The following is a 15,150-nucleotide window of genomic DNA, read 5'->3' on the forward strand; positions in this document are numbered from 1 at the left end:
CCCTGCTATGTATGTTCATGCCGTCATATTTTGTTGCTGGTTGTCCATGATCCAGGTCTACCATTTATATTGATCTCGTCAGCCCTAAAAGATAATAATGAAGGTTAGATGAAATGTACGTTGGTGCTCCGCAAGTGTGGTCGGGTGCTAGTCATGGCCCTCCAATTTGGGTCGTGACAACATATTACCACATTCACCTTTAGGAATGGGTCTGCATTCTCAATGCTTATCACAAGTCACATTCTCTTCAAGGAATGGATTATAATCAGTGATGTGCTTCATACCAATTTGATGGTAAACATTGCCTTCACATTTTGAAGGACTATTTTGAGAACCCTTGTTGTTCTCCTTTTATAATCATTGTGATGATTATTATTATTTGGAATGTTCACGTTCATTGTTCAACCACTTGTCTTCATTTAGACTTATTATGCATTGCTACAACATTCACTTCAAGAATGGAGCTATAAGTGGGACAATCTTCATGCCTTTTCATGAAAAATATAGTATTTTTCTTTAGTCATTATTATATCATCAATATGGTACATTGGGATTCAAACCCAATGTCTTACCAATATAAAGGCATGTTAAGCCATAATAAATTGGGACTCAAACCCAACTCTTATCATTATGGAGCATCAGGATTTGATCCCTATATCTTACCCTCAATCAATGGCATAATAGGCTAAACAACATTGAGATTCATTCTCAAGCCTTAATTTCAATCACATGCCAATAAAGTTGTACACAACTAATTTGCAACTTAATAAATCAAATTTGTTTTCTTAAATAAGTGTACAAATCTCAAATCAGCGTAAAGCTTTATCAATTATTTGTAGCATCTATATGAAATACAATCGTTTGTAGTCAGAATATTTCTTCTAAATTCTATTAGAATTTAAATGGATCATAAAATCATTGTCATAATATTTATTGAGCCTCTTTCAAAAATATTGTTGTTTTCGGGGTATACCCTACCTATTGAATTTGATTTAACGCCATGACTTTCCTTCATTCAATTCAACCAAGCAATTAGTGAATAAATTTATCAAAAGTACAACATATATGTAACAACACATATATAGTACAAATACATAAATTCAGCATTTATATTACCTGAAAAGTGACATTATAGGTAACAACTTACCAGTTGTAGCTTATGCATCATTTATATAAAATACTTGAAAATGGTAAGTCAGTAGCAAGCATCAAGTAGATCATGGATACTCGAAAATACCTTTTCTAGTAGTCATACTAATCATTGTTTGCTTTCAAATGATACGACCATAAATTATGAAGTATACTTTCTCAGTAGCTGATTTGTTTTTCAAATTTCAAAGAAGTAATTAATCAACCTAGATAAAGATGTGAAATATTTCTTGTTTTCTTCAAGATGATTTATGCTTCTAATCAGTATGACCCATTTTTTTTTTTTTTAACTATATGCAAGTGTAAAAACCCAAAATAGAAAAATATTCATCAAAGTAAAAGAAAATGTTAAAAGCGGCAAGACATATTGAAAATAGTTAACACACAAATATACATAAGACAACTTATATAACATATCCTTGGTTACCATGCATGCATCATATTAACAATTAACTGGTACTATGATTTTTACTTATAGAACTTCAAAAATGTCATTCCATTCATGTGATATAAAAAATGTAATATTAATATGTGCTTATACAATACAGGTGTAGTATGAAGTTGTGTGCATATGAGATATTAAAGAAATAACAAGTATAAGATAATTATACCTTCGTACGTTTCATTACTTACCATATGTAGTTTCTTTTTACATCTAACCATGAGATGATATGTATGGCTTCTAATTGCAATCTTTTCGGATGTAGGAAATTTTTTATAGATATATATACAATTGGTTAGAGACTCGTGCTGATAACGTGTTATGAAATAAAAACAATTTAGTAAAACATGAATAAGAAATAAAGACAGTTTAGTAAAACATGAACAAGAAATAGAGATAGAGAGAAAGGAAGAGATTTTCTTCTTCAATTGTGTGTATTTCCTATCTGTTACAAGACTTTTATATAGGCATGAAAAGTGAAGAAATATGTCATGGAATATGTCATTGAACATAGAAAATATGTCATTGAATATGTCATTAAGCATTTGACATGAAGATAATGGAGGAAGAGTAGACATCCACCATAATATGATATTTATCATAACAATACGTTAGATGTCTAGCTATGATAATAATATTAGAGAAAACTAACCTCTAATGAAAGTTGAAATTTTCTACAATTCCTCTAACCCATCCCCCCCCCCCCCCAACCCTCAGCCCTTCATTTCTCTTTCGTTCACTAATTCTTGTTTTTCTCTTTCCTCCACCAATTCTGACCCAAACAATCTCCATAACCAAAAACTTCCACATTTCATTCTTTCTTTTTCTTCTCCTCCTTTTCATAATGATGACTACTCTAAAATCTGATCAACTCAAACAGCTAAAAGACATATTCATGCGCTTCGACCTCGACGGCGACGGCAGCCTAACACAACTAGAACTCGCCGCCCTCCTCCGCTCTCTTGGTCTCAAACCCGGCGGCGATCAACTCCACGCATTACTCGCCAAAATAGACCACAATGGCAATGGATCCATCGAATTCGACGAACTCGTAAATGCCATAATGCCTGATATGAATGACGATATTTTAATGAATCAAGATCAGCTCATGGAGCTTTTTCGGTCGTTCGATCGCGACGGTAACGGATACATTACCGCCGCTGAACTCGCCGGACAAATGGCCAAAATGGGCCATCCTTTAACGTACCGAGAATTATCGAATCTCATGCAAGAAGCTGATACGAATGGAGATGGTGTAATAAGTTTCAATGAGTTTGCTAATATTCTTGGAAAATCTGCTACTGATTTTCTTGGCCTAACTGTCTCTTAACAACGGTATAATTAATTTTCGGTATGTTTTATAAGGTGGTCTTTCGTGTCATTTTCATCCAACATGGCATCATTAACGTTAAAAAAAATGAATCTTTTGTTAATAGATTATTGTCAGATTTGGATGACATTGACTCGATTTAATAGACCTTTGCTGTAACGTATTTTTATGTTTACGATTTTATAATTTTAGCTTATGTGTTTTTTAAGGTTAGATTGTAGGAGTCTGTATGTCCTCTTATATCCAAGTGAAATATACTGACAAGTTTAAGGGACTGTCGATATTTCCTGTATTGAGGTTACGCGAGCCTCTATGTATTTGAATTAAGGAGGAGAAGGACAATTGATGAAGTATGTAATGACTTTTTAACTCTTGTAGTAACTATTATATTGGTATGTCATGTCTTCGCATTGTTGTCATCTATGGAAGGGACTTCTTTAATTGGGAATTGAATGGTTAGTACTATATATGCATGGAAAGTACAAGACACTTATTTCTTGGTTCATTGACTATGGAATTAGGATTTTTTGTGTCAGTTTTGTACCGGGCGAGATATTTTGGATTCTCGATGATGCAAAAAGTAGCTTAAAACTTTAGATGTTAACGACATGAAGTTAAAAAGGTTCCTTTTTTGGTACTTGAAATATTTCGAACCATTGTTCGATTTCAAACATAATATTGTATTTCAACTTTGCTTCGAACGGAGGTATAGTTATATTATTATTCAATCCATAACATTGTAACCCCAGGGGTAGCTCGGCTGGTAAAGGTTTGAGGACAAAGTCCTTCAGGTCGCCAGTTCGAGCTCCAGCAGGGCCATTAGAGGCATTACAAATCGGCCGCGTCTCCAGGGCCCCGTAGAACTAATTGTGGTGCACCCGCCTTGAAACAGCGGGACCCGGTGGGTACAGCTAGTCGGGCTCGCAAAGAGACACCCGAAAACCATGACAAAAAAAATAAAAAAATCCATAACATTGTCCTCGGAAACTTGTTTTTCCTTGGGTGTGCATTGTGCAATTTTGGAAGAAGCCAGGCTATAACTTCACTTAGCTTTTATTAAAATCAGTCTTGAGTCGGAAGTATATGCAATTTGCAAATAAAAAGGTAGGAGTAAGATCTGCGTACACACCATCCTCCCAGACCGCACGGTGTGAGATATTATTAGGTATGTTGTTGTTTGTTGTTGCTAAGACAAAAATAAAAAATTTCGGATTTCTCTGCAATTTGGTTGAAATTTACTTGACATTTCATCTGCAGTCTGCAGTTTTACCTTTTCATTTCTTTTTCAAAAAGCTGATTGAAGCAAAACAACTTGCTGGAATTTTTGCAGCTTTGATTGCTATGAATGTATTGCTATGTTATTGTTTGTTGTTGCTAAGATCCATAACATTGTCCTCGGAAACTTGTTTTTCCTTGGGTGTGCTGTGTGCAATTTTGGAAGAAGTCGGCTATAACTTCACTTAGCTTTTATTAAAATCAGTCTTGAGTCGGAAGTATATGCAATTTGCAAATAAAAAGGTAGGAGTAAGATCTGCGTACACACCATCCTCCCAGACCGCACGGTGTGAGATATTATTAGGTATGTTGTTGTTTGTTGTTGCTAAGACAAAAATAAAAAATTTCGGATTTCTCTGCAATTTGGTTGAAATTTACTTGACATTTCATCTGCAGTCTGCAGTTTTACCTTTTCATTTCTTTTTCAAAAAGCTGATTGAAGCAAAACAACTTGCTGGAATTTTTGCAGCTTTGATTGCTATGAATGTACAACTCCCAGAGAATGCATATAGGCAAATTTCTTTATTGAAGTGTACAAATACATGATTCCAAATAGAAAATTTGATCATTCTGTACTGCTTGCTATAAAAATGTACACAAGATTATTTCTTAAAAGAGAATCCTAATCTGATCTTTCCTGTAAAAACTTACTTCATCTGCCACGTGTCTTCCAGTATTCAACAAAGATGATCTTATAATTCTACCAAGATATAAAAGAATTATATACACATGTAACCTGTGGGAGAAATTTACAAACTTCTGGAGCAAATTCCAGTTCAAAACTGTCTTTTGTAGGTCTAGACTCTTATCTTCCTGAGAGTACTCTAATCAGATGGTATCTGTGATTACTCTTTTTGTCTTTTAGACTTGAATTAGTACTTGCTATGGAACGAGCAGTGACGCCCACAGTTGTTAGTCTTATCGACCTCTGCCTCACATCATTGCAATATTCCGGGTCATTTGAGTTCCCCTCATACCTTATCCATTGAATCATCCCATGGTACATTGGAAAGAACCGAAACTGAATTGCATTGTATGCAAAGTAGGGGACTAAAGCTGAAATAACCACTAACACTGTGACTAACCAGTATAATGGGGAGGGAACAAGAGCTTCCGCAAAGACTTGGTACGCGTTGGTGGAAAATGTTGTAGGCATGGATCCATATATTAGAAGGAAAATATACCAGAGAGCAATTCCACCCCAGATGAGGATGTGTTGGATTAAGGTGAAATAACTAACAGCAAGTGCCATTTGACAGTTGACGACCCAAACCACACATGTGTACATTGTTGCTCCCACAATTGCATGGTCACTGGTTTTACCATCCTTATTGAAAGCTTGAGGATCTAGTACTCTTATGCAGATGAAGAAGATAATAACTGCACTGCAGATCCCATTTAACATCCATCCAATTATACGACGCCAACTGAAAAGGACATTCTGTATACCTTCTTGATAGAGTATAGGAAACTGCCATAAAATACCCGAAAATAATTAGGATCAACATGAAAGCAACCTAAAGTTGTTTTTCGTGCCGTCATTGACACAGCTATATTACAGCCATGTACAATAGCTACAAGAGTTAATGCTACGGTCAAACCTCTCTATAACAGCATCATTCGTTCCGGATGTTATTGGATGTTATAGCGAATTGTTGTTATAGAGAACATATATTATAACAAAACATGACATTTGGTTCCGAAAAAACTTGGTTTTTATAGTGAAGTGCTGTTATAGACAGGTCTGACTATACAAGAGTTAAATAAAGTATCAGCACAGCGTGAAGTCGGAATTACCTTAAGACAATATCGAGCAGATACATCTTGATCAAAAACTCCCAAAGCAATCACTGGTAGTGATGTGAAGAAGACGTTGTAACATGCCAGAAACCAATCATTATATGCAAGTTGCCCAGAAAATGATGCATACGACTCGTATAAGAAGAGTGTAAAACCAAATGCAACATTTTTGTAGAAGAAGTAGCATATCTGCAAAGAAAAGAAAAGCCAGTTACAGGACCACTCCATAAAGACTAGAAATAGTTTCTTTACGCTTGAAACAATTCCACAGAAGGAAACAAGTTAGTTTTCGAGCAATATATATAAGGAAGAAAAGAAGTAGCAAATAGATTACCATCGAAGAGATCCTTCTATAACACCAATGGCCATGTACTAAAAGCAAGCGCTCCAAAAATTGGAACTGAGCAATTGCAATATCACTTGACATAACAGCCTAACAAGTTTGAAAACGCCAGAAACAAGATTAAGAAACAAAATATTAGGACCGATGCAAGAAGTAGAAATGTGTGTCGCTGCAAAATGGAAAGAGAAATGTATAAGCTCTCACCTGCATTCCTTCAACACCACTGATTCCAATTCCAATATCAGCTTCTTGAAGCATTCCTACATCATTAGCTCCGTCTCCGATGGCCAAAGTTGTCTTTTTAGTCTCAAGTTTAACAAGTCTTGTTACCTGTATATTCCAAAGATAGGTATGATTAGGGAAGATCAAACTAAGGTCAGGGAAAATGAGACATTAAATTGCAGAAAAGATACAAGAGAGAAGGCCAAATGCCTCAAAATTTATACTAGCAATTTGTTTTGGTTGTGAAGACAAGTTGTACTCACCAATGCCTTCTGTTTAGGTGATGATCGACAGCATATAACAGCAGCACATCTAATTGCAAGATCTAAAAACAATCTTTTTGTGTCATCTTCTAGAGCATATGTAATAGATTTTCCATCAATGATCAAAGCAAATGCCTCTGTGCTTGAAGACGTAAGTAGAGCCTTCCCTTCTATAATTTGTCGCAGCACACTTTCCTTAGATGCCTATTAGAATTTGCGTAGCAAAAAGCATGTATTATTAGAGATGGCAAGGTAAGGTTTAAATCGGTTAACTTCTAGTAAGGAATGTGGCTAAAACCATTTGTTTTTACCCTGGAAAAATTACTCAATCTTTCTAATAAAGATATATATATATGGTGGCAGCGGAAGAATAGAATAGGTATTTACACTGGCAATAGCATCCTTTTCTCCTGCTTTCTCTATTGCTATAATATCAGGGCTTTCCAAGTTTACGATAATTTGCTTCATTCCTTGTCTAAGCAAACTACAGGCATAGCTGCAGAAGATATTATGGATAAAAAAAGATTAGACAAGCAATGCTTGAATCAATTAAGAAATTGAAAACTAATCATAACCAAATACTTTACCCAATATTAATGGCTGTTTCCATCTTATCCCCAGTCAAAACCCATATCTTGATACCTGCTTGAGCAAGTTTGTCGATGCATTCAGGAACCTACCAGTGAATGACAGGAAAAAAGTCAGTAACACGTCCAAATGGTGATAGTTGGGAAGCGAACTATGACTTAATAAAACTTACCCCTTGTTGTAGTTTGTCCTCAACAGCAGTGGCGCCTAAAAGAATCAACTCCTTTTCAATCTTTTCAGTTGCTTCATCGATCAACGCATCACGGTCTGTAGTGACTGAATTCTTGGCATCTGAAAATTGCTCATTGAATACTTGGTATTCTTCTTTACTAATTTCGCGATAGGCCAGTATTAAGGTCCTCAAGCCTGCATCAGCATACTCATGTACATGTTCCCTTGTTTCCTCTTCAAATTCCCTTCCACTTTTGGCGAGCCTTTCAAATATGACACTGCATAAAGACCATAACCAGAAAGAGAAGATTAGAAGGGAAACGTAAACAAAATCAGCAACTAATGTAAGAATTCAAGGAATTTATGGTGCTTATGAAGTTGCAATTGACCTTACCTATCAGCACCTTTGCAAAGTAACAATATCTTCCCCGCCTCATCCTTTACTATTACAGACATCCTTTTTCTTGTACTATTAAACTCCAAAACATTCAAAATTCTATATGACCTGCAAAGAAAGAAATCTACGATTACTCTTGATATCCAAAATCTTGTGCTGCTTATAGCAAAAATTCAATATCAGGACAGTTTTATTTGCATTAAGATCTCAAAACGGCTTCACTCTGTGATCATGCAAAGCTTTCATATAGGTAAAATATCATTTTAGTAGATCTCAAAACCACAAAGACATATTTGACGTTAACTAACCTCTCAACTTTCTTGCCAGATGCTAGATCCAACTCATGCACTGAAACACTTGTTTGTGTCCTTTTAAATAATTCAAAGCCAATTTCTCTAGCTGCAATTACAAATGCCGCCTCATCTGGAGATTCAGCTTCATATGAAATCTCCCTTGTACCTTCATCCACTTCTGGTATGACCGTATGACAGACTGCTAATAAACGGAAGAATTTCTGTATGACATCTAAATGAGGTTCATGCACCCAACTCCCATTCATTATTCGCTCGTCAACAAAATTGAAGCCTTTAATAGTAGACTTCCTTGTACTAACAGCAGAATCCTCAACCAACTTCTGATCATTTACCATCAATGGAGAACCATTTCTTTTAGCCAAAGCCCTCTCGACTTCTGTAATACCACGTCCATAAGCAGTTCCAGCCACTGAGCACTTGACAAACTCCATTGAATTACAAGTCAATGTGCCGGTTTTGTCTGAAAGTATTGTGTCAACCTGGCCAAGTTCCTCATTTAAATTTGAGGTGCGTGCATGTGCTGGTTTATCAGTTTCTTCATGATACATATGAATGTCCTGATTAATGAAGATAGTCTGAAGAACTTTAACAAGTTCTATGGACACATATAAAGATATCGGAATCAAGTAGCTATACAACATCACGGCTGTCAGAAAATGGTAAATGGCAGCAGCAGTAGCTCCATTGGGATCAAAATATATGTCAGATTCATCAGGTCGTAGATACCACCTTTTACGTCCACCATTTAAGTCCTCTTTAGTCAGAATTCCAAAGCAAACTGATCCGACAAAGGACATAGTGAACAAAACTCCAAATAAGAAGTAAACGATTTTATCCATTTTCCTCTCAACTCTGCTTCTTTTTGAAGGAGGATCTGTCGCATTCTGCATTACCTTTGTGTCATGACCAGTGAAGATAACAGCCCCATATATGTAATCTGTGTTCCGCAATTTAGAGCCTCTGAGTAGTAATTGCTGGGGAGAAAGAGGATAATGTTTTTCTTCATATTCCATAGTTCCAACAAAAGTATATAAATTAGCATTAGGATCTTCACACTTAACAAAAGCCTTAAAATCTTCGAAGTGGGAATCTTCGTGCAATGATGAAGTCCCCACCAATGCTTGTTTCAGCTTCAAATTAGTCTCCCCGTCAAGATTCATAGTTTCAACATAACAAACTGCATCTTCATAACTAGATGAAAGCAACAGTAAGTCTGCTGGAAAGAACTCATCCTTCTCCACCTTAACAATATCGCCAACTCTCAAATTTTTCCATTCTGTATGATCAAAAACTCTATTTTCTTGATGTACTTTAACCTTCCTATTATTTACCTCAACATCCTGAAAGGGAGAAAATGGAAAGGCAAATGATAATCATACAAACTACCCGTGTATCTATATACAAAAATGGAGACTCCAGATGTATATATATCATATTTGGCAGCACCAGATGAAATGCCAAAGCCTGAAACTAGACTTAATAATTATTCTAAGACATAACAGTGATATTGCAAAAACGTACTTTTGCAATATTTGAACTGCTAAACAATTACCTAATTAACTGTAAATACCCTAGAATGGACAGATTTATAAAGAGCAGAACTCAACAACAACAATCCACTATAATCACACAAGTGGAGTCTGGTGATGGTAGTGTACGAAGAACTTACCCCCACCCTCCGCTGTTTCTGAAGGACCCTCGCTCATGAAGACGAAACGAAACAATAGAACAGTAGCAAAAACAAAGGCCAGAAAGATAGTACCAGGACTAAAAAAATAAATGGAAAGAGCAATAGCTGAAGAGCAGAACACTCTAAATACCTGTTGCTTTCGGCGTCCATCTTCGACGCCTTCTTTAACCATGGTGGCTCCAATGACAATAACAAGAGGAATAACAACAGCACTGGCAGCAGAATAAGGAGTCAATGGTGTGAAGGACAATATGGCAATGACAAGAAAATAAAAGTTGGCCACCCTCCTAAACTGCTCAAACAAGGACTTTGGCAAGAATGTTGCAGCTGTATACTTCGTAGTTCTTACATAATTTCCTGCATAATCTCTAATTCCAGCCTCAAAACTATTTGGTTCATTGCAATACACCACTCTTGAATATCCTGGCCCTCCAATCTGTGAATGATCATCACCTAAAAAAGATGCTTCCCCACATTTAAATGTGTAAATCTTGCTAAACTGTATCCTTTTCCTTCTACCTGTCTTCATTTTTATCCTTGTCTTTGTCTATCACCCAAATTCCAATTAGAATAAAGTACCAAATTAAGGTGGAAAAAAAAGAAGAAATTATTTAGTTTTTCCAGCAAGGCAAGGGAGTTTTTCAAGAAGAACCCTTTTTCAATTGCCCAGAAACAGAACTCCTCCTGGAAAATCAAAACTTTCTCACACCCACCAAAGAATAAAATGAATAATATATCCAAAGAACAGAACCCCAGATAAATGCTTCCAAAAAAATAACTTTAAAACCCAACCACTATAACTTTCACAAACAATGGGAAGAGAAAAATTAATCCTACCCTCAAAAAGCTTTAATCTTTATAATGACCAAGAAACACAAACATACACTTCTGAATTCAAAAGGTGAAATGAAGAAAGAAAAGGAGAGTGTTGACTTTAAAATTATGGTACAAAGTGAAGAAAGACAACGTGAGAAGAAATGTTAGCTTATAATTTGGTCTTAAAGACTTTGAACAATGACTTGGATCTTCTCTCTCTCTCTAATGGAGTAAGTTGACTTTACTTAAATTTTGATTAACTTTAAAATCCCAAATTAATTATTCCTTAAAAGAATACAAATTGACATCACATAATGTCCTATAAAAACTTGCAAATTGCTCTCCTCATATATAGTTGCAAATCCATAGAAGAAAAAGATACAATAAGAAGATTGATGGAAAAAGAAGCTTTTCGCGGGAAAATTTCTAAAGAATATAACGGGTGGATTCTTCCATTTATGGGTGTTGCTCTACTCTCTGTACTTGTCAGGAAGTTTCATAGAAAGTAAAGACAAAAAAATGTAGTGTATATTTTATTTAAATCTTTATATAATTAAACACCGCCAAATATTATGGTCGGTCGATAAGTACTCCTGCAATATTAATCAAAGACCTCGAGTTCGAGTCCCGAAACCGAAATCTAATATCGGGTGAGAAACAAAGTAACACTTGCAGCTGTAAGTTTTACAGAGGTGAAGACAATGTTAGAATATGATTAATGTTAATCTGTATATGAAGACATAAGTATAGTTTAATTAATCTAATTTGTACGTAAGCATATATCATTGTATAGTAGTAGTATTATTAGAAAAGAAATTCCATATAGGTGATGACAAAAATATAATATAATATAATTTGTATTAGGTAACACGTCGCACTTGTAACAGTATACTTAAGCTTCACGAAGGTGAAGACAAAATAATTACATACTCCATCCGTCTCAAATTATTTATCGTGTTTCTCTTTCACACGCTCCTTAAGAAACATTAATTAGGAGGAGTTTTAGACTATTTTACCCTTATTTATATCTTAAAATATGATCTTTTTTCATTGAATTTTTACTCTATTTATGTGTTATCTCCATTTTCAAGAATAATTATTGTTAGCAGTAAAATAGAAAAAATATAATTAATTTTATCTTGTACTTCTAAAATGACAAATAATTTGAGATAACTATTTTTAGAAATCACGACAGATAATTTGATACGTATGGAATACTATCTTAGGCCAGATAATTGTAGCAGTATATATTAATACTGCAGATTTATTTAAATTTAAAATATAAAATCATAGAGGTGAAGACAAAACTACAACATATATAATTTCTCTTACTTTCAATACAAAAACAGATTATTGCAACAGTATATTTAAAAACAGAATCTTCATGGATGCAAGTGAAGACAAAATGTAGTAAAATAATTAAAATATAAATTACCCAAAAAAATAATTAAAATATATGCTAGCGCGCAGTACATAAATACGGATCTTTATAGCAACATAATGTAGAAATTAAATTTCATAAAGGTGACGGTGATAAAACAGGGTACTATAATTTATTTTAATCTGTATATAAACATATATATATATATATATACATATATATATATATACCTAAAAAGGAAGTTTCGCATAGGTGAATAAAAAAATACAGTACAGTTTATATGTACAAACACAGATCAAGAATAAGGCAAAAAAGTTGCTTATAATTTATGTTAACCTCTATAAAAACAACCATGAATCTTGGTCTGAGATAAGCACAATAAGTCACTATTGTAGAATCTCAATACCAAAAACATATACTAGTATATTTTACATTTGTCCGCATACAAACATACGGCTTGAAAGAAGACACAGAGGTGAAGACAACAAAGGAGAAGTATAATTTAAGTCATAAATATATATATATATGTTCTATTTATTTTAAATTTTTTTAACTTAAATTTGGGTAATCAAAATTTATTTTGACACGGCGGATTTTTGTATTTTTAATATATTTATAGAGTAGTAAAGTGCGGGGCAAATGACATTTTACAGTCCTCTCCGAAAATTTAACATTTCAACCATTTGTATTTTTAGAGCAATTGACATAAATTAAATTTAATTATAGATTTATAACTTTACTCTTATAGTTGTGAGTAATGTTCAATTACTTTGAAATTAATAAACATAAATAATAATATAACATATTAAAATCTCTGTTTTAAAAGGAAAAATTGGGATTCGTCTGGGGCTCGCTCCAGGGCGGAGCACTCGTAAAACGCCCCTGGGCTTATGTGCGGGGCTTCGTTCCGTGAGACTTACGCCTCGGCCGTTGGGGCTTACGCCTCGGACACACCCAACGCTCACTGTACTGGGCTCGTCTAATAGAGTTTTATGCAATTGTACGTAACTAACCTTGTAAATCCTCAAATTTTTTTAATAAATCGTTGACTATTCGAAATTACTTTTTTTTAATCATAAATCGTTAAGTTGAGAGTATTTTATATCATAATTAAAATAAAAATTATTACACGTTATCCACTAGGACTGCTATGATAGTAAATTTTAAATAAATCTTTTATTTAAAAAGTATTTATTTATTAACTTTTATTCTTTATTACTCCTATATAATAGTCCATAATTGTTTTATAATTATTTTTCTAAATATTTTCATTTACAAGATACAATACTTATTAATTTAATAGCTTAGTATTAGTTAGTAACTATTAAAAAATAATTAGTTATCATGTTATTGTATGATGAATTATGTATCACTTTATTAAGTTGTTAAAATTTAAGAAATAAATGATGCTAGAGAATCATATTTAAATTATAAATTATGTTTTTATATAAATTATCTTTTAAATAAAAAACATATTAAATAAAAGGAGTATTTTTTTAAAAAACAAAATCAAATTATAATATCAAAATTCTTTCAAGATTCAATACTCCTTAAGAGATACGTATAAGATTTCATATCGAATACATTATTTTTTATGTTTGAGTTGTAACGACGTTGCAGCTAATTTGCATATTATGATATATGTCATACTTTTCGTATTATTCATAGTTGAATTATTGTGAGTTTAATGTAATATTTATATTTATTTTTTAGTTTATACTACCTTAAAATCCTTAAAATTTATAAAATTTGAAGATCCGTGGGACTTACGCATCATATCTTAGGGCTTACGCCTTGCCTCGTCAGAGGTAAAATGTCTCGCCTCACACCCCACCTTTTAAAATATTGATTAAAATAGAGCAGTTCCACATGGGCCAAGATATAAATACAATATAATTTATCTTAGTCCATACCTATACATTATATATTTGTATCTATATATGTAAAAAAATAAAAAAATAATCGTATTAAAGGCTAAAAGATGCGCAAACATGGCGACGAGGGCGCGACGTGTTAATGAAGAGTCAAAACTCCTTTACCACTATTCACTACTATATTAGCATTACATTAAATTCCACGTACCTCACATGCATGATTAAATATTGTTTTACGTGTCTTTTTCCGTTTAGTTGTTCGGATATACGTTTGTATGCAAGAGAAAATTAAAAATATATATATCTTTTTAATTTAAGAGTACACATCGCATTTATGTTAATTGTGTAAATATTAGTACAACATCATGGCTTCATCAAATTACTGAATACCATTCCTTTAAGTCTCAATTTATGTGATGATAATGCTTTATTATGCATTGAGTTTAATAATAAAAGAAAGTCTTTTAAATTTATGACCTAAAATAAATAATACATATGTATGGCTATAAGCTAAGTCATCTTATTAATAGTAAAAAAAAAGTTTAAAGTTTAATATTTACTAAATATAAGGAGATGTTATTTTTCTTTTGAGACCGTCCAAAAAAAAAGTATCACATAAATTGAACAGATAAAGTATTACTACTGCTTGCATTTTTTTTTTTACTACATATGTCCTATTTTATGTGTTATAGCTCGAATTTGAGAGCCAAGATTCTTAATTTTGATTGTGATTCAAATATAAAAGCTTTAAAAATTTTAAAATAAAATTTACTTGTTTAGTAAAATTATGTAAAAAGTATTATAAGTTACAATGATTATAAATATTTAAAAGTCGGAGAAAAATATGTTTGACTCTTAGAGGCTGAACACCGGCATATAAATTAAGACGAAGGAGTAATTAGTTACATATATGTCACGAAGAGTATTTTGTAGACTAAAATCTACTTGACCCAAGTCAGTCATTTACTTAGAACGTCACTTGTTTTCCTGCCATATTCCTTAATCATCTTTCCCAAAAGTTTCCTTTATAATTTATTCCTTTTTAGTTTCTTGTGCTTCCCGCACCCTCCCTTGATTGGTCATAAAAACTGAATC

At 33.4% G+C, this 15,150-nt stretch overlaps 2 protein-coding genes across 2 annotated transcripts; one reads left to right on the forward strand and one right to left on the reverse strand.

Moving 5' to 3' along the window:
• The first annotated feature begins 2,316 nt into the window (after window positions 1-2,316).
• LOC104240480 (probable calcium-binding protein CML16) lies at window positions 2,317-3,369 on the forward strand. Its single transcript, XM_009795325.2, has one exon. The coding sequence runs from the start codon at window positions 2,436-2,438 to the stop codon at window positions 2,919-2,921; it is 486 nt and encodes a 161-aa protein (XP_009793627.1). The 5' UTR covers window positions 2,317-2,435; the 3' UTR covers window positions 2,922-3,369.
• A 1,330-nt stretch (window positions 3,370-4,699) lies between these two features.
• On the reverse strand, window positions 4,700-11,232 carry LOC104240479 (putative phospholipid-transporting ATPase 9). Its single transcript, XM_009795324.2, has 11 exons — window positions 10,115-11,232; window positions 8,289-9,634; window positions 7,978-8,088; window positions 7,585-7,861; window positions 7,412-7,500; window positions 7,212-7,320; window positions 6,825-7,028; window positions 6,544-6,669; window positions 6,331-6,429; window positions 5,994-6,185; window positions 4,700-5,667 (listed from the first exon to the last, which is right to left on the reverse strand). Exons 1-11 carry the CDS (start codon window positions 10,511-10,513, stop codon window positions 5,002-5,004), a joined length of 3,618 nt encoding a protein of 1,205 aa, XP_009793626.1. The 5' UTR covers window positions 10,514-11,232; the 3' UTR covers window positions 4,700-5,001.
• Window positions 11,233-15,150: the final 3,918 nt, after the last annotated feature.

Source organism: Nicotiana sylvestris, chromosome 4, assembly GCF_000393655.2.
Source record: "Nicotiana sylvestris chromosome 4, ASM39365v2, whole genome shotgun sequence".
NCBI lineage: Eukaryota > Viridiplantae > Streptophyta > Magnoliopsida > Solanales > Solanaceae > Nicotiana > Nicotiana sylvestris.